Source organism: Eptesicus fuscus, chromosome 22 (genome assembly GCF_027574615.1).
Source record: "Eptesicus fuscus isolate TK198812 chromosome 22, DD_ASM_mEF_20220401, whole genome shotgun sequence".
Taxonomy (NCBI): domain Eukaryota; kingdom Metazoa; phylum Chordata; class Mammalia; order Chiroptera; family Vespertilionidae; genus Eptesicus; species Eptesicus fuscus.
In genome coordinates this window covers 27,434,332-27,456,398 of record NC_072494.1, presented here as the reverse complement: position 1 = coordinate 27,456,398, position 22,067 = coordinate 27,434,332, and the positions used below count along the sequence as shown (strand labels likewise).

Genomic DNA, 22,067 nt, shown 5'->3' with positions numbered 1-22,067 from the left:
GGACCTTGGCTTACACAATTCAGTTTTACCTGAAATGTTGTGCGTCAGCAAGAGCTTTCCAAGTTGTCCAAACACTGTGACTTGAGACAACTCTACCGCCCTGCACTCTGATTACCTAGTCTACAAAATAAACCCCAGCAACTCTGAAAAACCTATCTAAACTCAGGATTCTGCGAGTTCATGTACAAAATATCTGCACTTTCCAAATGGTCGATAACAATACGATAATATTGTGTACCTAGGGCATAGTACAGAACTGCACATACCTGCAACCTTAAAGTGATTACATAAAATATTTCAGAGATTAAAAAAAAAAAATCAACCCCAAACTCTTTACTGATATTCGAAAAAGGCCTACTATTGTGGGAATTGCAGGGTGAACGACATGAGCAATGCTTTGTTTTCCATAAAGAATTTTACAAGTTATTTTAGGGGAGCAACCAAACATGACGTCATCTTTAGATTCAGCTTAAGATGCCAGAGTTACCTCTGGAAGCAAGCCGTTCTCTTCGGGTGGCAGAGTGAGAAGTGGTTTATAAGAAACGTGCTTAAAAACGTTTGTGACGGCAGTTTTTCCATTTAAGAAAAAATATATAAATGTAAGGTCACCTTTTCTGCAATGTTACCTTAGCACACAAAACAGAGGTTCCACTCACCACTCCTCCGAACTTCCTTTTTCAAATAAAATCTTCGTCCTGGAAAATGAACCGGGCTCCTTAAAATTCCTGTTGGCTCCCTGTTACCCACCCCAACACACACACACACACACACACATGCACACATGCACACACACATACACACACACACACACACACGGCATCTAAACAGCTCTTTCCAATAAGGTGAGTCTGTCAGAGTTGGATTTGAGTGTGTGGTGCCATCGTGTCTGTCCATACGTTTCCTACCGTCTGTTTGTTGCTTCCTTAAAAAAAAGGAAGCTCTCCTGTCCAAGTGCACACACACAACCTTCGCACACACGCATTACACCCTTAGGCGGAATCACCTGTACGCGTGGCAGGCACACTTACCCGCCGGTGTGTCCGAGCAGTTTAGGGTCCAAGTACCAGCCTCCAGGGACCAGATTCCCCTCAGGCCTTCGGGGCCCAATAATTCATCCGAAGGCGACGGGCGTGCCCCCCCCCTTACTTCCCACTCCCAACCCCGGGTCTCCGGAGCCGGGTGGCGCAGACTGATGACGCAACGACCCCCTGCCTCCGCCGCAGTTCCTCTGCCAAAGCGCCTGCGGGCCACCCCGCCCCCTTCCGGGCACCGTTCACGGCGTGGCGTTAGCCCGGCGCTTGCCATCCGGCCCTGCCGGGACCGATGCCCTCTAGCGGCTCGGTGCCTAGGAGCCGCCCAAGAGGACTAGCCATGGCCTCTCGAAGCTTCGATGGTAAGCTCGCCCTGCTTTTTAGGGAGGGACGTGGGTTAATAAGCACCCTGGGGCGCCACCTCGCGGACAGTGGCCACGCGGCCTGCTTAGGAGAGCCGGGGGGCGGGAAGAAAGGAGGAAGCTGACCCGATGTTGCGTAATTGGGCTCCGCGAGGCGTTTGAGGGGGGGAAAAAATACATTTCCCAGAATCCTGCGGGGCTTAATGCTTGGTGAAAAAGGGAAGTCGGAAGGCAGGTCCGGGTCAGAGGCCGCCTCTGAACTGTTCCCAGGATGCGCCGCTGCCGGCTGCTGCGCGCGCATTCGGGCGCGGGCGCCGTTGCGCTTGTGGTGCCGCCACTAACCCAAGATTTGATTTCCCAGGGTCCCGCCGCGGGAACCTCCGGCGGGCCGGCGCGCGCGAGCCCCCGAGCGAGGCGGCAGAGGTGGCCGCCCAGGCTCCTGGGTCCTCCTGGTCTTCGCCTTGCTTCTCCGTTTCTGGTCCGTCGGCCGCTGCCGCGGCGGCCCCCGGCCTGGCCGACATGGCGGCGGTGTTGCAGCAGGTCCTGGAGCGCACGGAACTGAACAAGCTGCCCAAGTCCGTGCAGAACAAACTGGAAAAGTTCCTGGCCGACCAGCAGTCCGAGATCGACGGCCTGAAGGGGCGGCACGAGAAGTTTAAGGTGGAGAGCGGTAAGTGACGCCCTTCCCGCCCCTCAGGCGTGGGCCCCGACTCCGGCGCCGCGGCTGGTCTTTCCCGCTTACGAGCTCCCTCTCTCTCAGGCTGCGACTCCCCTGGTAGCATCGCCTCCTCGCTCTCGTGGGCCCCCTAAGGCCTTGTCTTACCGGCTCCTCTCACAGTTTTGATACGCAGGAGCCTTTTGTGTTGGTTCGTTTTCTGTTTGTAAATCTGAATGCCCAGTCAGGTCCGTTTTCTTGGTGATGAGGGCCGTCTCACAGAACAAGAAATTGTGACCATCTGGGGTCTGTGTACCCCGCACCGAAGAGCCTACCACCTCTATCGAAGCCTAACAGTGATGGGGGCAACCTTTTGAGCTTGGTGTGTCAAACTTCGCCAAAAAACTGAGCATAACTCGGGTAGTGTGTCCCTTTGAGGAAAAAAAAACATTATTTCGCAAATGTTTCATCCTCAGGAGCAGCAAATGTTTCATCCTCGGCATGCGGCCGCCTCAGAATGGAACCTGGGACCTTTCAGGGCTGACACGCGCGCGTCCTAGGTTCGCCCTCACTGGCCGAGTGCCCCGTATGTCAGTTGCACGGACGACCGCCTGGTGGCCGGCTCACCTGCATTCAATTTGTCCGATTGACTGTCTCGTGCGCTTTGAGCGTGTGTGCGGCTCTGGTTCCAGCAGGAGGAACTAGATGCTCGCAGAAACGCGTCGGTGCATAGGATGGCGTTCGCAGCGGAGTGAACGTGCGGTCAATACGTTTCCTACGTCGGACTTCACCTCTGAACGTTGGAGTTTAATAGAAAAATACGTTACGACCTATTTAGTCATGCCTGGAGTAGACCCTCAAAGAAGAGCAGAGTTACCGACACTAGTGAGACTTCCTGCCCTAGGCTTTGGTTTACCACTGGTCGGCGGGGATGCTTACGGGGTTTTGTTTGCTAAGTGGGTTGCAAGTCCCGAATAAATTTTTGCTTCAAAAAGTGTAGCAGAATTGATGTTGGAAATTAATTTCCCGGGTCCCCAAGGTGAATATAGTACACTGCATTCTGTTCATTAATTGACACAAAAATATAGAGTGTCTTGATGTGCCTGATAACAGTGCTGAACAGCACTTACTCAAAGCCCTTCCCGTGATAACACATTTGTTTTTACATAAATGTAGTAATTGTACACTTTGGGGTATATTTTGGCTTGTTTTCACACTAGCCTTTTAAAGCAGACGGTTTTTAATGGAAATAATTTTTTCTCCATTTAATAAAGCTTAGTTGGCTGCTTTTTATGCTAAGATATCTACTGACGTGTGGGGAAAATACCGAGATATAAGACATGTTTCCTGCCTTGAAGAAGTTCTTAATCTTGTGGGATAGATAGACAAGTAATTTGTAAAATCCCCCTCAGGCCTTACTTTCTTTTGTCATATACTTACCATATAAGTCCGTTGGAAATATTGAAGTCATTTTCAGTGCTACATGTATTTACCTTTACTCAAGTTTTCTTACTTGGAGTGCAGTTCCAATACTATGTCTTAAATTTTAAAATGAAGCTTATTAAAAATAAGTGGCAGTATCGAAATTGAAGGTACATGTGTGCTTTATTTTATTTTCTCTGCTCTTCTGTAGAACAACAGTACTTTGAGGTAGAGAAGAGGCTGTCCCACAGTCAAGAGAGACTTGTGAATGAAACCCGAGAGTGCCAAAGCTTGCGGCTTGAGCTAGAGAAGCTCAGTAAGTATTTAATTACATCTTTTTTTTTTTTTAATGTATTTTTATTGATTTCCGAGAGGAAAGGAGAGGGAGAGAGAGAAACATCAATGATGAGAACCAGTCATTGACTGGCTGCCTTCTGCATGCCCCCTACTGGGGATGGAGCGCACAACCTGGGTAAGTGCCCTTGACTGGAATCCAACCAGGGACGCTTCATTTTGCCGACTGATGCTCTATCCACTGAGCCAAACCGGCTAGGGCATAATTACATCTTTATCATATTAGTGGAGTATTGAGATCTTCTGACACTTTTGTATACTTTGGAAACATCTACTTTATATGAAAATACTGTTTCCATTTATGGTAATATTTTGATTTTTCATTCCGTGGTAAAAGAAAATAGGGTTTAATGGTTAGGAGGCCTTGATTCTAATTCTGGGTGCTATTAAAATGTTCTTTTGCCATATGTAACTCATAATAGTGCCTGACTGTTGTTTATGAAATGGCTAGAACCACATGCCCATCTACTTACTATACAGATCAAATGTGATATTTTAGAAAGCATTTTGAAAAAAATAAAAGCAATTAGGCAACTGAAAAGGTAAAGAGAGTGCTTAATTATTTTTGTTGTTGAAAAATTAAAACCTATTTCATTTGTTTTAATTTTCTGTTAGGATTTTTATAAGTACTTATTAATCTCAAGATATTTCCTACTTAATCCTAGTTCAGGTGAAAGAAGAATAGCTAATTTCCTTAATTAGTTTTCTTACATCATTAAGTACTAAAAAGTACACAAGATCTTAATTAAAGGTCTTGATCAGGCGTCCTCAAACTACGGCCCGCAGGCCACATGCGGGTGTTTTTGCCGTTTTGTTTTTTACTTCAAAATAAGATATGTGCAGTGTGCATAGGAATTTGTTCATAGTTTTTTTTTTTAACTATAGTCCGGCCCTCCAACGGTCTGAGGGACAGTGAACTGGCCCCCTGTTTAAAAAGTTTGAGGACCCCTGGTCTTGATATTTATTGGGAAGATGATGTGTATTTGCTTTGTCTACAATAGAAAAGACCTGGTAGAGTAGGGGCATAATATCTGTTACTAGATACAGATGGATTTTATTTTGATTAAGAACTCAGGAAGCAAATGATAAGGAGAATGGTTAAAACATCAATCTTCTTTCTTACCCAGGTTCATGCCCTTTGGCTATTTGGGTTATACATTTTTTCAGCTCATTTTGGCACAACTCATTTTTAAAACATGACATACCTATGATGGTATGATATATATATATACATTTGTAATGAAGGCATATGTGCATATTGAGTAACTAGATCCAGTTTATTGTCTATATGTTGTTTTGCTTTGGCATAATAAGAAGGTCTGTACAATAGTGATGCTAAAGAATTTCAGGAAAATGACTGATTATAGCTGCTTGTGTTAGATCTGGAAAAGGGAGAGGGAAGGGAAGATGGGGGTAAAGAAACCTAAACAGACATTTGAGGTGTATACATTTATATATTTTTTTTAGTTTTACTGGATGTGTAAGTTTGGAAAGCCGCAAGTAACTTTAAAGTAAAATAGAAAATTTAGACTAATTTCGTAGGGTTTTTTCTTGTAATAAGCCAATTGTTTAAATAGAACTTGACACTGGAAATAATAATAAAGTATTTGCTCATTAAATTGCTAGCACATAATATAGATGAGTTTTGATTGAAGAAAACTTAAAGTTAACTCTTTCCTAATTACCTTCATGTGTTTAGCAGAGAAACTATTAAGGAGAGAGAGCCCATTCATTATATGTGGACATTGTGGGGTTGGTAATTGGGTATCAAGCATAATTTCCTTTCTTCCATGTTAAAGGCTCTCTTTACAGTGATTAATAAACTGAATTATAATCACAGTGTCTATTGTGATTTATTCTGTATACATTTTATGGAAGTTAAATGTTATTAACTATTTTGGTATGTTTTCGCTCAGTTTTCTTTTTTTTTTAAATAAATCTTTATTGTTCAGATTATTACAATTGTTTCTCCTTTTTTCCCCCCATATCTCCCCATCACCCGGTTCCCTCCCCCGCATTGTCCTTATCCATAGGTGTATGATTTTTGTCCAGTCTCTTCCCGTACCCCACACACAGACACCCCTTTCCCCCTGAGAATTATCAATCTACTCCCATTCTATGCCTCTGATTCTATTATGTTCACCATAGTTTATTCTGTTCCTCAGATTTTTAATTCACTTGATTTTTAGAATCACTTGTTGATAGATACTTGTTGTTCATAACTTTCATCTTTACTTTTTTCTTCTTTTTCCTCTTTTTAAAGAATACCTTTCAGCATTTCATATAATACTGGTTTGGTGGTGTTGGACTCCTTTAGCTTTTTCTTATCTGTGAAGCTCTTTATCTGCCCTTCAATTCTGAATGATAGCTTTGCTGGGTAGAGTAGTCTTGGTTGTAGGTTCTTGCTATTCATCACTTTGAATGTTTCTTGCCATTCCCTTCTGGCCTGCATAGTTTCTGTTGAGAAATCAGCTGACAGTCGTATGGGTGCTCCCTTGTAGGTAATTAACTGTTTTTCTCTTGCTGCTTGTAAGCTTCTCTCTTTGTCTTTTGCCCTTGGCATTTTAATTATGATGTGTCTTGGTGTGGTCCTCTTTGGATTCCTCTTGTTTGGGGTTCTGTGTGCTTCCTGGACTTGTAAGTCCATTTCTTTCACCAGGTGGGGGAAGTTTTCAGTCATTATTTCTTCAAATAGGTTTTCAGTATCTTGCTCTTTCTCTTCTGGCACCCCAAAAATTCGGATATTGGTACGCTTAAAGCCATCCTGGAGGCTCCTTATGCTATCCTCACACTTTTGGATTCTTCTTTCTTTCCGCCTCTCTGGTTGGATGTTTTTTTCTTCCTCATATTCCAGCTCTTTGGTTTGACTCTTCAGGTGCGGTGGTCTACTCTGAATATTCTTTATTTCAGACAGTGTATGCATAATTTCTGACTGGTCCTTTTCCATTTTTTTGGTATTCTCATTAAGGTCCTTGAAGGTCTCTTCAAGTTTCTCAGCGGTTTTTAGAAGATTTTTTTTTTAATATATTTTTTTGATTTTTTACAGAGAGGAAGAGAGAGGGATAGAGAGTTAGAAACATCGATGATAGAGAAACATCGATCAGTTGCCTCTTGCACAACCCCTACTGGGGATGTGCCCGCAACCAAGGTACATGCCCTTGACCGGAATCGAACCTGGGACCCTTCAGTCTGCAGGCCGACGCTCTATTCACTGAGCCAAACCGGTTTCGGCAATTTGTAGAAGATTCTTGAGTAACCTTATAAATATGGTTTTGAACACTGTGTCATCCATTAGTTTGCTTTCATCTATTTCTCCTACTTGTGACATACTTCGATGTCTCCACATTTTGGCTGCCTCCCTGTGTTGTTGGAGTGGCTTTGTGTGGTCGGTGACCTATAGGGGCCGGTAGCTCAGCTTCCCCAATCACCCTAGGTGGTCGCTCTTGGTACTCCCCTTTGTGGGCTGAGTGGAAAGTCTTGGTGTAGTTAAAAGCCCTGATTGCTGTTGGTACACTGGGAGGAATTGACCTCCGGTCCAATTGGCTGTGAGGGCCTGCTGTGTCTATAACGGAAGAATTGCTGTGCTGGAGACACAGTAGGGCTTTGATGCTCACTGAGTCTGCCTCTTGAATGTGTCCCTTATGAGAGTGGTTGAAATCTGGTGTCGTCCACACCGACAGAAAAGTCACTCTCACTCTCCGACCGATGGCCGAGAGTCCCAAAGGCATCTGGGTCCCCCGCGTGTCCCCAGAAACTGGAGTTCAGAGTGGTTGGGATTGTTGGTATCACTGGCAGGAGTTGATCTCCAAGCCAGTTGGCTGTGAGGATCAGCAGTGTCTCCGCTGGGAGAGCTTCTGTGCTCAGCTTGGATGGGGCGGAGTCTCAGGGTGGCGCAGACAAGCTTTGGTTTCCCGTCTGCTCCGCCCTTAGAGGGGCGGTTTCTCCGTGCCCGAATTAATGGCTGCGCGCCTCTGAGAGAAGGCAGCTTTCGAGCCTCTCCCGCTGCCTAACCAGTTTCTCCCCAGCTGGGGCTGGATTTCAGTGCAGACCAGAGGTTTTGTTTTTCTCCCGAACGAGAAATCCAGCCACTGGGAGGGCTGTGCTCAGCTTGGATGGGGCGGAGTCTCAGAATGGCGCAGACAAGCTTTGGTTTCCTGTCAGCTCCGCCCTAAGAGGGCCGGTTTCTCCATGCCCAAATCAATGGCTGCGCGCCTCTGAGAGAAGGCTGCTCTCAAGCCTCGCCTGCTGCCAAACAGCTCTGTTTCTCCCCGACCACAGCTGGATTTCAGTGCAGTCGGGAGGTTTTGTTTTTCTCCCAAACGAGAAAGCTAGCCACGCAACGTCTGCTGCCCTCCCTCTCCGCGCGCCGAGAGCAAGCCTGCCGCGTATTCAGCCACCCGCCCTTTCCGCGCTCACGGATCTCCACACCTCCACAGCCCCTGAGGCTCAGTGTCCCCCTCTCTGTTTTTTCTCTAGTTGTAGGTTTTCCACTCTGCCAGCTTTCCGGTGGTTCTGGACGGTGTGCGCTCTGTTTTCCAGTTGTAGTTTCAAAATTGTTGTGGTAGGCAACAGTTAGGTGTTTACCTTATGCCGCCATCTTGGTTTCTCTCCCTAGATCTTTTCCAGTTTTCTTATTTGTAAATTTAATTCACTGTTTTTTTATGTTTGATTTGCAAGATGTCATTGAAAAATAAAGAAGTTGGTAATTACCTATGCTTTTACCTATAAATGTTGGCTGGAATGATCACATGGAATTTTGGAGACAGGATAGCATATTTTAAAATTTGGTCTAGAAATACAGTAAATTTGGGATGTATTTATGATTTGGAATGTAATGTATAACTCAGTCTTTCTGAAACTCTGTTTCTTAACTTTAAAGTGTATATGAGTGGCAGTTGGATAAAACCTGTTAGTTGCAAGTTTTAAGCCTGTGTGTGCTCATAAAATTCCTTTTATACAGACAGTCAACTGAAGGCACTAACTGAGAAAAACAAAGAACTTGAATTTGCTCAAGATCGCAACATTACCATTCAGGTAAATGTTATTCCTATGAATAAAACTAATTATAAACATGATACTTGAGGAAGTTTTCTATTCTGATCTATTAGTTATTTAGTCAATGGTAAGATGAAACAGATGTTCTATTAGAAGAAGCTACTAGCAAAAGCATATACATAAATTTCTTAATTGAATCTTTATATGTTTTATTGATAGATTGGACATTTTACTCATTAGAATATATATCAATACGTGACATAAAAAAAGCTTGCTTTTTTAGCTCTGAAGCGCACTTAAGTTTGATTTTTTAAATTATCATTGCAAGAGAATTAGACATAGGATAGATGGATGTTCGTAGGTCCAACTATCCGTCTAGTCACTCATCCACTTACCTACCTGCCTTCCATCTTTCCTTTCTCTTAGAAATTATCTATTTAATGCATACTATTGCCAGGCATTATTTCAGTTATTGAGGGTATGGGTAATTACACATCAGAAATCATTTACTTAGAATAGTGATATGAAAAACAGACTGAATGTGATTACAAGGATTGTTGACCAATTTGTTTAATAAAATGATCATACTCATAAAAAACTTTAGACTCCATTGCTTTTTTAAAATTTGTATTTGATTTGAGTTTGAAAGGTACAAAAAATTCAAGAGGGAAAATGGGCAAAGGAATTTTAAAAAAGCAAAACAGAAGTAGCTGCAAAATGGTTAATGACAATGTGAGATGTTGCTCTACTTCACTTATCAGAAAAATGCAGATAAAACAGTAACGTAATTATCTTTCACCTTCCATGTTAACAGTAATTTCTTTGTGTTTTTTTTAAGAGCAATCTGTACTTTGACATGGGTGGCTTGAGAATTGATACTTATTACTCAAAAGCATATAAATTGCTGTTGTCCTGCTATAAAAGCAGTTTGACTATGACTAAATATGTTAAGATTTTTAAGTAACTCCATTTCTAGGGAGCTCTTACTGAGAAACTAGAGGCCCGGTGCACGAAAATCATGCACTGGGGGGAGAGGCGGGGCGGTCCCTTAGTCCGGCCTACGCCTTCTGGCAGTCCAGGACCCCTCAGGGGATGTCCGCCTGCTGGCTTAGGCCTGCTCCCCCATCCCCACCCAGGTTCGAGCCTGAGCTGGCAGTCAGACATCCCTATCGCAGTCCGGGACTCTTGCAGTCTGGGACCCCCTCACTCCTTACCACCTGCCTGCAGGGGAGGCAGGAGAGGCTCCCACCACCACCACTTTGCTTGCCAGAGCACCGCTTAGCCAGAAGCCGGCCTCGCTGCTCCTTAGTGCTGCTTTGGAGGCGGGAGAGGGAGCCTGGGCTCTGAGCGGTGCTCCCCCTGTGGGAGTGCACTGACCACCAGGGAGCAGCTCCTGTGTTGAGCATCCACCCCCTGATGGTCAGTGCACGTTATAGCGACCAGTTGTTCCACCGTTTGGTCGATTTGCATATTAGGGTTTTATTATATAGAGGATAATTTCAACTGAGGTGTAAATGTCGTGACATCAAAAAATTAGTAAGTTAAATGCCCTACGAAAGTGTATTTAAGTAGGACACTTTCAAGTGATAGTGACATGAGTTTCATGATCCAAGGAAAAATAATTTTTAAAAATCCAAAGCATGAACAGAAATATTGAGAATATAGGTAATTTTTAAACTTTCTGCTATATGAGCTAGAAAAAAAAACAACCATTTTAAATCACAGCTAACATGAACTAAAGTGACAATTTCATATTCAGGTTCCTGTATTGGTGATCAGCTTGATTTATTTATGTATGTATTATGCTTACTCTTTTGTATGACAGAGCCAGTTTACGAGGACAAAGGAAGAATTAGAAGCTGAGAAAAGAGACTTAATTAGAACCAATGAGAGACTATCTCAAGAACTTGAATATTTAACAGGTATGAAGAAGTGCTGTAGCCTCTAACTCCACTCTTCCTTTCTCTTCTAACAGTGCTAGGAATTAATATCCTGTTCATGTCTGTTGTTGGTGTTTATTTATCATAGCTCAGAATAGAGTTCCTATTGTTTTTCCCACTTACTTTAGATCATTACCAAGGATTTAAAGAAGTGTCTAGACAAGTACGTAAACGAAAAATATCTCAAGTAGTAATTTAGACCAAGATCTACATGCAAAGATACTCAATAGAATGTTATTTGTAATATCAAGTTGGAAGTAGTTTAAATGTTTACAGAGGCTGAAATCATTTATTTTATATATACACCTTTGCTAGTATAAGTTGTCCACGAGCATTCAATATAAGAAGCTAAATGGGGAGCCCATACTTAGAAACATACACTGAAGTGTAGGTAGGAGGCAGGAATATAAAATATATAAACATAGGCTATAATATATAGTACAGTTGGTATATTTAGATAAATATGACATGCAGTTTACTGGTATCAAGTTCCCTTTGTTTACTTTTTGTAAGCGTTTTGAAAAGTTTTAGTTCTATTAAAAGAAGAATTTTCAAATATTTATGTTGCTATATAATATTTAATTAGACATTTCCAGTCTCAGAAAAAAGTTACTTCAAATTATTTGTTGATGTTGATCAGTTGGTGAGTAGGTAAAATTAAAAGAACTTTTCTTCGTAAAAACCTTTGTAAGGAATTAAAGGAAAGTAAGTATGTATCCTGGTTTTGTATAGGAGGTCTTTATATGTATCTTTTTTTTTTTTTTAACTTAGCAAGTAGCTGTTTGTGAAATATTAATAGAACTTTGGTTATATGTCAGAAAAATTAATGTTAATTTTGTATATTTAGCTTAAGGTATTGCATTTAAATAAAATAACCAGTATAATTTAAATGTCTGGTTGGGTGCAGTAATTTGGTTCTTTAATCATCTGCTTGCTAAAATTAAATTTGTATTAAGTATCTCAGAATTAAAGTAAAATAGAACAATTGAAAACTACTTACTTCGTATTAAATGTTTATATTCCTAGATATGCATTTTTTAAAATATATTTTTATTGATTTCAGAGAGGAAGGGAGAGAGAGAGAGAGAGAAACATCAATGATGAGAATCATTGATTGGCTGCCTCCTGCATGCCCCCGACTGGGGATCAAGCAGCAACAAGGCATGTGCCATAGACAAGAATCGAACGAACAAGGGACCCTTCAGTCCTCAGGCCAATGCTCCATCCACTGAGCCAAACCCACTAAGGCCTACCCTAGACAGACATTTTTGATGTTTGATTCCTCTAAGCAATAATTAGTTATTACTTTCAAATTGTCTTCTGACCTTTCTAGAGGATGTTAAACGCCTAAATGAAAAACTTAAAGAAAGCAATGCAACAAAGGGTGAACTTCAGTTAAAACTGGATGAACTTCAAGCTTCTGATGTTTCTGTTAAGGCAAGTAACAAATAATTCCTAAATATATAAAATACAATTTTTGCTTAAAACTCACCTAAATTAAATTTAGTCAAGATATCTATAAAGTAACTAAAGCTGTGTTTTGTTTTTTTAATGTCAGGGAATTAAGGTAGCTTTAATTGAACTGTTTTGGTTATGTGATATTTTAATTTCTTATTCTTTTCTGATTATGTTTTCTGTTAAGAATCCTTGCAGATACTTATTTCTGTTATGAGGTATTCTGCTTCTGTTTCTTGGCTGCAGGCAAAATCATAAATAACCACATATTATGTTTTACTATAAAAAAATTTTTAAATTTCTTTAGCATCGAGAAAAACGCTTGGAGCAAGAAAAGGAATTGTTGCATAATCAGAATACATGGCTGAATACGGAGTTGAAAACCAAAACTGATGAACTCCTGGCTCTCGGCAGAGAAAAAGGAAACGAGATTCTAGAGCTTAAATGTAATCTTGAAAACAAAAAAGAGGAGGTATGTTAGTAAAATTGTATCTTTGTGTTGGTTACAACTTAATTTGTGTGACAATTTATTAAACATTTATTCAGTGGTGTACACTTGTAAATATATTGTAGGATTAAGGGTCACATGTGGAGAACATAACTCGTAAACATTTTGCCTGGGAAATTAACCAGTTGTTTTGAAATAGAATTTATGACATTTTTAAAAAGTGGTGGTAAGTTTTTATGAGCTATATCCAAACATGTTCCATAAACTTTTTTTATTTTCTCAAATATCCATATTTTATATAAAATGTTCTTAGGCCATTGGAGGTTATTTTGCATTTGGCAGCTAGATTTCATATCAAATTAATTTCAGTTAATATAGCATTCTTCCCCCAACCCAACTCTACTTTTTGTTTTTAGGTTACTAGAATGGAAGAACAGATGAACAGCTTGAAAACTTCAAATGAGAATCTTCAAAAGCATGTAGAGGACCTGTTGTCCAAACTGAAAGAGGTATAGTGACCGCTGTAAAATGTCTCCTACAGAAATAATAAAGCACTTAGGAAACTGTTTATTTTATAAAATTATTTTGTTTTTAACTGGCACCACAAAATAGGACACTTACCTAATCAGATACAGCAATTGTATGCTATATCCAAAGTAATGTCTAAAAATGAGTATCATTAATTTTAATATTTGAGTATTCCCCTTTTATTATCAATATTTTATCCTTAAAGTAATTCATCTTTATCATGAAAACTGATTTTCATTTTATCTCATTACCATACAAACCTTTTTTTTTTTTATCTTGGTGCTTGATAAGCCTTCTCAATTCGGTTCAAAGATGTCTGCTATAATTGATATTGTTATTTATTTATTTTTGGATTTTTTTTAGGCTAAGGAACAGCAGGCCAGTATGGAAGAAAAATTCCACAATGAATTAAATGCTCACATAAAACTCTCTAACCTATACAAGGTAGGTATCCTGCCTCACATTTTAGTGTCCTAATGTTATATTATTGGATGTTTTGGTAACTTTTTAAGTTTACATTTTAGAGTGCTGCTGATGACTCAGAGGCAAAGAGCAATGAGCTGACCCGAGCAGTGGATGAACTACACAAACTTTTGAAAGAAGCTGGAGAAGGTAAATTTTCAATTATGCAAAGATTATTTTATTTTTAGATAGAAGGTACTTTTTTCTTACCTTTGTGTAGATTGTTGGGTTTAGAAGTTAGATTAACTTTATTATGGACAGAAACTCTGGTGTAGAAGAAAGATCCTGGATTAAGATATTTTAAATTATTTTGTTAGCAAATACTGTATTTGAAAATATAGTTCTGATTTTTCTATTTTGTTTAGCTAATAATTTTATGTATAATCTGATTTCTAATAGAAAAATTTTTCCCCATAAAATATTTACTTTGATAAGTACATAAGTTTATAGTTTGGGTACTCTCTTAACCCATAAATAAGCCTCACTTTTAAATTATAAATAGTGTATTTTAAAATCTCTGATTTTCTTATATTCTTGATTTTCTTGAAATATGTTTTTTTATAGTCTTTTTCAGTTATTTCCTATCTTCTAAACTAGAGATCAAATTAAAACCAAAGAGATACTTAGAGGCACTTTTTTACAATTTGAGTTCCTTTATTTTCCCTGTGAATAGGAGACATCAAAAGAAGAAATAGATTTGCCAGGCCAGGACACTTTAGGATTTATATGTAGACCAAGAACATTAGTGGGTACTATCAACCACAGCCTGTCTAGAATATAATATTGTTGGATGGAGGGGAAAATGACTATTCTGTTACATTTTATAAGCTCCAACTTTTCAATTACATGTTTGAATATTATCTTTAAAAATATTTTTAGCAAATAAAGCAATACAGGATCATCTTCTAGAAGTAGAGGAATCTAAAGATCAAATGGAAAAAGAAATGCTTGAGAAAATACGGAAATTGGAGAAAGAATTAGAGAATGCAAATGACCTGCTTTCTGCCACTAAACGTAAAGGTATGGATTAAAATGCTTATTAATGGCTTGAAATACTAGAACTTCCCTACATGGGTCTCATTTAATTTTACTAATAGAATTGCTCTGTAATGTGATGTAAGAAACTCCATCTAGCTATAGTATTAGAACGTACTTTTAGTTTAAAATTAGTACTTCATATGTACTCTTATTGTATTGTCAAACAGAAGTACCATTTGGTCACGCATAATTGTGCCGATTTTCAGAATAGTTTTAACCATAATTACTGCATTTTTTTTAATTGAATCATGTTATATTACTCTTTGATGTCATAATTTTTAATGTTCGTAGGAATTTTTATGTAACTAGAAGCCCGGTGCATGAATTCGTGCACTGGTGGAGTCGGGGGGTGGGGAGGTGCGTGGCATGGCGTGGTGGCTGAGGGCCAGGATGCGATCGGCCCTCCGGGCAGGCAGTGGGATGCCCTTGCTGGGGATCTGGATCTGTCCCGCTGACATTCGCGCCTGTTGTCGGGAGCCACATGGCGGCTGCTTTTATATCCTTTATTCTTTGCGGCATGTCTAGGGAAGGGAAGCTGCCGAGGCCAACTTCCAGGAGGCCAGGCAGCACTGTCATGCCGGTTCATATTGGTGCTTGGCCCGTTCTCCTGAGATTGGACATGCAGGACTACTGAGGAAGTGGCTGCTGCCAGGGCGGTGGGCCACCTGGACAGGTCATCGTCAGAGCGGCGCTTCTGCTGTGGGAGCACACTGACCACCAGGGGGCAGCTCCTGCTTTGAGTGTCTGCCCCCTGGTGGTAAGTGCGTGTCATAGCGACCAGTCATTTGGTTTGGTTGCTTAGGCTTTTATATGTATAGATAAAAGTGACACACAATAGATGTCACTTTTTACTTTAAAAAATTTATTAGTACTTTTAATTTCAAATTTTACAAAAACATACTAGATTTCTATGTGTTGACACAGGAGCCATATTATCTGAAGAAGAGCTTGCAGCCATGTCTCCTACTGCAGCAGCCGTAGCTAAGATCGTGAAACCTGGCATGAAATTAACTGAGGTAAGAGAGGTATTAAATATTGTTATTTTCCTTCAGCAAAAGTGTTCATATTTCTCTGAAACATAGTCCTCAGAAAAATTAACCTTAAAATCATCTGATGATTAATGCATTTTTCTGAGAAAGGTTTTCTTGGTTCTTAGTTCTGTGTAATATATAGTAAATATTCCCTCTGTGAGTGCTACTGAATGTTTATTATGAAGATGGCCAGACTATGTACTTCTCTTGTTATCCTTGCATTTGAAATGAACTCTCTTCTACTTTCAGCTGTATAATGCTTATGTAGAAACTCAGGATCAGTTGCTGTTGGAGAAACTAGAGAACAAAAGAATTAATAAGTACTTAGATGAAATAGTGAAAGAAGTTGAAGCCAAAGCACCAATTTTGAAACGTCAGCGTGAGGAGTATGAACGTGCACAGAAAGCTGTGGCAAGTTTATCCGTTAAGCTTGAACAAGCTATGAAGGTTGGTTCCATTCCCAAATTTTAGCTGTAGGAAAAATACATTTGAGAAACAGTTAATTATACATATTAAAGCTTGTCATTACATTATGAAACACTTGTAATCACAAAATGTTCTTACCTTTATTTAGCTAAAACTATGAGCGCCTTTTACATTTTTAAAGATATTTGGGATTATTTCTATGTAGCAGGTGATAAATAGCCATTTCCAGTCTAACTTTTGTAATAGAATGCTTCTAAATTTAGCATAGTCATTTTTTGTCAAACAGTTGTGGTGCAAACTCGATCATTAACTGCATATTGTTGGAGAAGTGAGGAGAACTAGGTTTGCTAAAATAATTGATGTGATAGAAAAGTATCAGCCTCAGAAACTAATGGAATCCTTTATATCCTCATGTAGTGTGGGGGGAAAAAAAACCAGTTGTGATAATTCTGTCTAGAAATGACATTGTTTCACCATAGGGTGTACTTATAGATTTATTAAATAATTTTTTGAGGAAATTCAGTTAAATCAATTTGTATATGCTGTTCTAAACTGAAATTTCATTCCCCCCCCCCCTTTTTTTTTGAGAATAGTATAAATAAGTTGTATCTTTAATTCTAACTTAAAACTTTTGTTGCTATTGCTAACACAATTTTAACATTAGTTTAAATCAGGGTATGTTTTATCTAATTATCTCTCCCTTGAATCAAATGACATCTGAAGTCTTACTTTGACAGAATATTGGCTTTTTGACACCCCCTTTTCTCATCTGGTTTGAGAAGTGGTCCATTGAATCTAATTAGATCTTGAGTTTCTCACTATTGAGAAGTGAGCATTTTGCCCAGAGCTTTTTGTCTGAAGGGAATAGATAGTGAGATAGAGGGGCTTAAGAATCAGGAAATAGCAGCTATTCATTATGGAGAAACCTGTTTTTTTCTCCACTAATGTACAGGAACAGTGATTAAAAAATACCTATCTATACTAATAAAATGGTAATATGCTATAATTAGACCAGGAGACCAGACATCTTTCTACTGTCTGACTTTGTTCCGGACAAAGCCACAGTGATGAGGGCCAAGGAACAGGCGATTAGGGGCAATCAGGCTAGCAGGGGAGGGCAGTTGGGGGTCATGAGGCCAACAGGGAAGGGTAGTTGGGGGTCATCAGGCCGGCAGGGGAGCAGTTAAGTGGCGATCAAGCTGGTAGGCAGGCAAGTGGTTAGCAGCCAGTGGTCCCGAATTGCGAGAGGGATCTCGATTGGAGAGGGTGCAGACTGGGCTAAGGGACACACACACACCACCACCACTACCCTCCCTGTGCACGAATTTCATGCACCAGGCCTCACTGCCAAGGAATTTAAAGATAATTACTATAGTTTTTTAATAGCTAAATCTTCTGTCCTTAACATACATCATGTGTCCTTTAGTCAAGATTCTATGATCGTCATTTGTTAGATTTTTAGGGTTTTATAACCAAACTAGAGGCCCAATACACGAAATTCATGCAAGAGTAGGCCTTTACAGCCACGGCTGTCTGGATCCCTCCCTCGCAGCCAGGGCAGCTGCCTCAATCCTGTGGCTGTAGCCCTGGCTTCATCCCAGAAGGACATCCGGTCTAATTAGCATATTATGCTTTTATTATTATCAATAACGTCCTTCCTTGACATCTCAATCCCATTTTGAATTCAGTAAATTTGTATTATTGTCATCGTTCATGAAATTTGCCTGCTTCATTTGCCACATACTTTTCTTTTGAAATTGGTTTATGCATGCCTTTAGGGCACTATGTTCAGAAATATTTGAAACACCAGGATAAATATGAGCCATCTTTCCCTTCAATTTTTATGTGAAAATAACACATGAAGAAGCAAACGTATCAATTTGAGGTAACACAACATTTAAAAGATACACTGCTTATATCAGGCTCCTTACAACTATGCCTCAAATTCCCTAATAAGACTATGGTGCCAAACTTTGCAAAGCACTGCATATACTATTGTTTTGTTTTATTTTGTTTTGCAGGCTTGTGACTTTGGCAACTGATTCTTTACAATTAATTCTTAATGCATTTTTTTATAAAATAAAGTCTTTTATGCATCTTACCCAACATGTTTTACTTAATTGATATTTTCAGATAACCAGTGCAATAATGATTATTGTAATGTAGCTCTTTGTTTTTGTCTTAGTTTCAAAACTTTTGAGATTATTTACGTGGTATCATTTGAATTTGATGTGGATATAAAATTGTAATTGACAGTTAATTTGGGGGAGTGGCAAATTGCCAATACTTTTCATATAGTGATGAGCTATCTTTGAGATATTAAATACATATGTTCATATTCATAAAGAATATCTCCATGCTATTGGATATGAATATTATAGAATATTTTTAGTTTATAAGTTGATTGCTGTGGTATTTGAGCACTACGTATTTTTGTTATTTGCATAACTGCTTCATTTGTATAGCTCTTAGAAGGAAATACAAAATTTTCATTTGAATTTACATTTTGAAGGAGATTCAGCGATTGCAGGAGGACACTGACAAAGCCAACAAACATTCATCTGTGCTTGAAAGAGACAACCAGAGAATGGAAATACAAGTAAAAGATCTTTCACAACAGGTTAGAAGTTTTTCTTTTTCTATTTTTCCCCCCTAAACTGACAGCCCAGTAATGTCTGAATCTGTTGGCAGTTATCTAGGAGAGAACTACCACATTTGAAATTCTCATCAATTAAGAATACTACTCTAGCAGAATTCCAGCCTAGTCTTTGTTTTTTCATAGCCCCTCCTTTTCTTCCCTTTGTCTTTAAGTGTTTGATAAATTTTGAAATCATAGGTACTAGTTGTGATAAATGAAATAATTCAAAGATTAAAAAAAAATTTACCCCTACCCATGTCCCAGAATATAACCAAATTACAGATTTCTGTATATTTTTTCATGCCATTCTTTTTATAAGTATAAACACACATGAGCATATATAAATATACACTAGTTTTCTTTGTTTTTACTGATATATTAGAACATTACTCTGCCACTTTTTTTTTAACTAAACTTGTCAGGAAATGTACATCTATTTTTGTTCATGTATTTTACCCTAAGTTTTGTTTGTAGGTCTACACACATAAACACAACACAAAAATTTTACATAAATGAGATTGAAACCTATTTTTCATGTTCTTCTCCATTATATAATACATACATAAGGATGCAAGTACAAGCATATACTTGTACACACAATGTGTATCTTATTGGGTCATTGTTTTACAACAAATTGAGCCAGCCATGCTTCTGAAATTGTAATTTGGCTGCTTTTTTAAAATAACAGCCTTCATTATACACTTTTACAGAAATGAAAATAATTTTAAACTTTTTTTTAGTGTTTAATCTCTTAAACATTAATATAAGTTAATGGTGTTTATGAAGTAATCTTTCCATTTGAAAATTTCCATTTTTTCCAGAATTGAAGTCAATACTATTTGATAATATATTAAAACTTTGTTTTTAGATTAGAGTGCTTTTGATGGAACTTGAAGAAGCAAGGGGTAACCATGTAATTCGTGATGAGGAAGTAAGCTCTGCAGATATAAGCAGTTCATCTGAAGTAATATCACAGCATCTAGTATCTTACAGAAATATCGAAGAACTTCAACAGCAAAATCAGCGTCTCTTAGTGGCTCTTAGGGAACTTGGGGAAACCAAAGAAAGAGAAGAACAAGAAACAACTTCATCCAAGTAAGTTATTGGCTACCTTCATTTATTAGCAAACATTGAAAACCTCTTATGTATCCCCTAGCAGTGCTGGATAAAGGGAAAATAGTGATTTAGGAGAGAGAAAAAATGGAGCAATAATACGAAAAACAATTCTCTCAGGGATGTGTGTGGATGAGCTCGATAATTAGATAAATAAATGGATCGTTTTAGTTCAGTGTCATTAAAATTATCTATATATATAAAGGGCTAATATGCTAAGTGTCCAGCATCTAATCAGTCACTGTGATGCAAACTGACCACCAAGGGGGTAGACAACATGGGAGCTGCCGTGATGCACAATGGCCATTTACAGAGAAACGGCACCGCGGACCTGACACTGACAAACACACAGCTTCCCCCAGTTGGGACACAGGCCCTGCCACCACCCCAGAGCGACAGCCCACCAAATTGCAGCTAACACTGCCGAGACCCCATGGCGCAAAGTGAAGCCCACAGCCCAGCCCAGAAGCAGTACTGTAGGTGCCGGGTAGCAACACCTGGCTTCCTATCCCTAGTGACTAGCCTCCTTGGAGTTTCTTAGCCCAGGAACACAACTTGCTTTATAGCCAGGTAGAAACATTTTACAGTTTAATAAAATTTCTGGGGAGCATTTTCCCATGCCTCATCTCATTTGATCCTCATAGAAGTGCTGGAGTAGGTAGATAGGAGATTCGGTGGAATCCTATTTTCTTTTCATTAGCCAGAAAACGGAGATTTAGAAAGCTTGGAAACTTGACCCGACTGAAGAGAAGTAAGAAATGGTGGACCTTGAAAATGACTTCAGGTTTTCTCACTGCGCAGAATATAGTCAAACACTGCTGCAGTTAAATATTTCACCCTTTGTTCTCCCTGCATGATCTATAATAATAATCTGCTTCATGTTGTAATTTATTGCTGTGTTGCTGACAGTTACCTGAAAGAGAAGTTGGGGTGCTTCACTGGGCTGGAAAATGTTTAGCTAAATCAGAAAGCAGGTTTAATTAAGCAAGTTTATTCTATATCTACAAAAGGCTAAGGTGACTCGCGCATGCACAATACATACAAAGCTCTCCTGCCAATCGCGCACGTGTGTTTCCATCTGTCATTGTCAATCATGAATTTGGTTGACACTTGCATTACAGAGAAAGGGCGAATAGCAATATTAAAATACTTCTTCTCATTAATTTCCTTCCATGTACATGAAATCATGCACCGGGCCACTAGTAATAGATAAAAGCCTACTCCTGGGAGCATAGAGATGGAGGGCGGAGCCTAGATTTTAGATAACAGACGAGGTTTCATGGAGAAGATATGTAGGGATTATTCAGGCAGAGTAAAGAATTTTTTTTTAAAGTGTGCTTGGTGCTAGAGGAGGAGGAGTGGCTATGAACACAAGAAGACTAGAGTTTAGACTGAGTGGAATCAGTTTAATTTTTGCAAACAAATTTTTCAGATGATGAGTGCCTGAGTCCTGTGATGGGGCTTTAGAAGCAAGCAGTTCTTATAATATCAGTAGAAGAAAAATCATACAAGAAACAAAAATGTAATGCTTAATGATAAATGCTCAAATACTTAGTCTGCATACATTAGAAATTATAACTGCTTCTTAAGCTCAGTAAAACAGACTTAGTTTTTTTGTGGGGTTTTTTGTGTGTTTTTTTGTAGAATTACTGAGCTTCAGCTCAAACTTGAGAGCGCCCTCACTGAATTGGAACAACTCCGTGGGTCACGACAACATCAAATGCAGCTTGTTGATTCCATAGTTCGTCAGCGTGATATGTACCGTATTTTGTTGTCACAGACAACAGGAGTTGTCATTCCTTTACAAGGTAGGTTTTTTATGTGTTAAAAGATTCTAAGTATTTGGGGGAAATTTTTATGAAATGTATCTTAGGGATTTTGGAACATACGCAGTATGTATGGTAACTTCAAATTTGACTACCATATATGATTGATTATAACAGGTCATCGATCCTAAATACCATTATTTTAGGTATTGAAAAAGAAGAAATGCTGACCATTGTTGAAAAGTCTGCATCTTAAAATTAGTGAATTATCTTTATTTTGGTCATTTGGTTTTAACATTTAATCTGCAAATACACCTAATAAGAAACCAACAATAATCTTAATAAGCTATTTAGTAAATTGCTTGTTTCATAATTTCTGTAACCTATGATTTTATTTAAATGA

At 39.1% G+C, this 22,067-nt stretch overlaps 2 protein-coding genes and 1 non-coding gene across 9 annotated transcripts in view; 2 read left to right on the top strand and 1 right to left on the bottom strand.

The window, feature by feature from the left end:
- Positions 1-1,342, bottom strand: part of ODR4 (odr-4 GPCR localization factor homolog) — a 30,708-nt gene extending 29,366 nt beyond the window's left edge. For 4 of the 7 annotated variants that reach the window (XR_008555164.1, XM_054711955.1, XM_054711960.1 and 1 more), the window contains exons 1-2: positions 1,029-1,342; positions 657-695 (exon numbers count right to left, since the gene is read on the bottom strand). The gene's annotated coding sequence lies outside the window, so the exon portion shown is untranslated. Of the gene's footprint in view, positions 1-626; positions 696-1,003 lie in introns of all 7 variants that reach the window. The other 3 variants (XM_054711957.1, XM_054711956.1, XM_054711958.1) reach the window with 3 other exon arrangements.
- The window catches only part of TPR (translocated promoter region, nuclear basket protein), a 72,333-nt gene continuing 51,544 nt past the window's right edge, over positions 1,279-22,067 (top strand). The window contains exons 1-16 of the mRNA XM_008145959.3: positions 1,279-1,393; positions 1,755-2,063; positions 3,682-3,786; positions 8,785-8,858; positions 10,645-10,741; positions 12,093-12,196; positions 12,522-12,686; positions 13,079-13,171; positions 13,554-13,634; positions 13,715-13,802; positions 14,532-14,672; positions 15,615-15,706; positions 15,971-16,168; positions 18,660-18,767; positions 19,654-19,880; positions 21,543-21,706. Of these exons, the coding sequence (XP_008144181.2) occupies positions 1,324-1,393; positions 1,755-2,063; positions 3,682-3,786; positions 8,785-8,858; positions 10,645-10,741; positions 12,093-12,196; positions 12,522-12,686; positions 13,079-13,171; positions 13,554-13,634; positions 13,715-13,802; positions 14,532-14,672; positions 15,615-15,706; positions 15,971-16,168; positions 18,660-18,767; positions 19,654-19,880; positions 21,543-21,706 (2,116 nt within the window). The 5' untranslated portion in view covers positions 1,279-1,323. The remainder of the gene's footprint in view (positions 1,394-1,754; positions 2,064-3,681; positions 3,787-8,784; positions 8,859-10,644; positions 10,742-12,092; positions 12,197-12,521; positions 12,687-13,078; positions 13,172-13,553; positions 13,635-13,714; positions 13,803-14,531; positions 14,673-15,614; positions 15,707-15,970; positions 16,169-18,659; positions 18,768-19,653; positions 19,881-21,542; positions 21,707-22,067) is intronic.
- On the top strand, positions 16,439-16,566 carry LOC114233154 (small nucleolar RNA SNORA66). Its single transcript, XR_003619296.1, has one exon. It is a non-coding gene; the product is annotated as a small nucleolar RNA SNORA66 (small nucleolar RNA).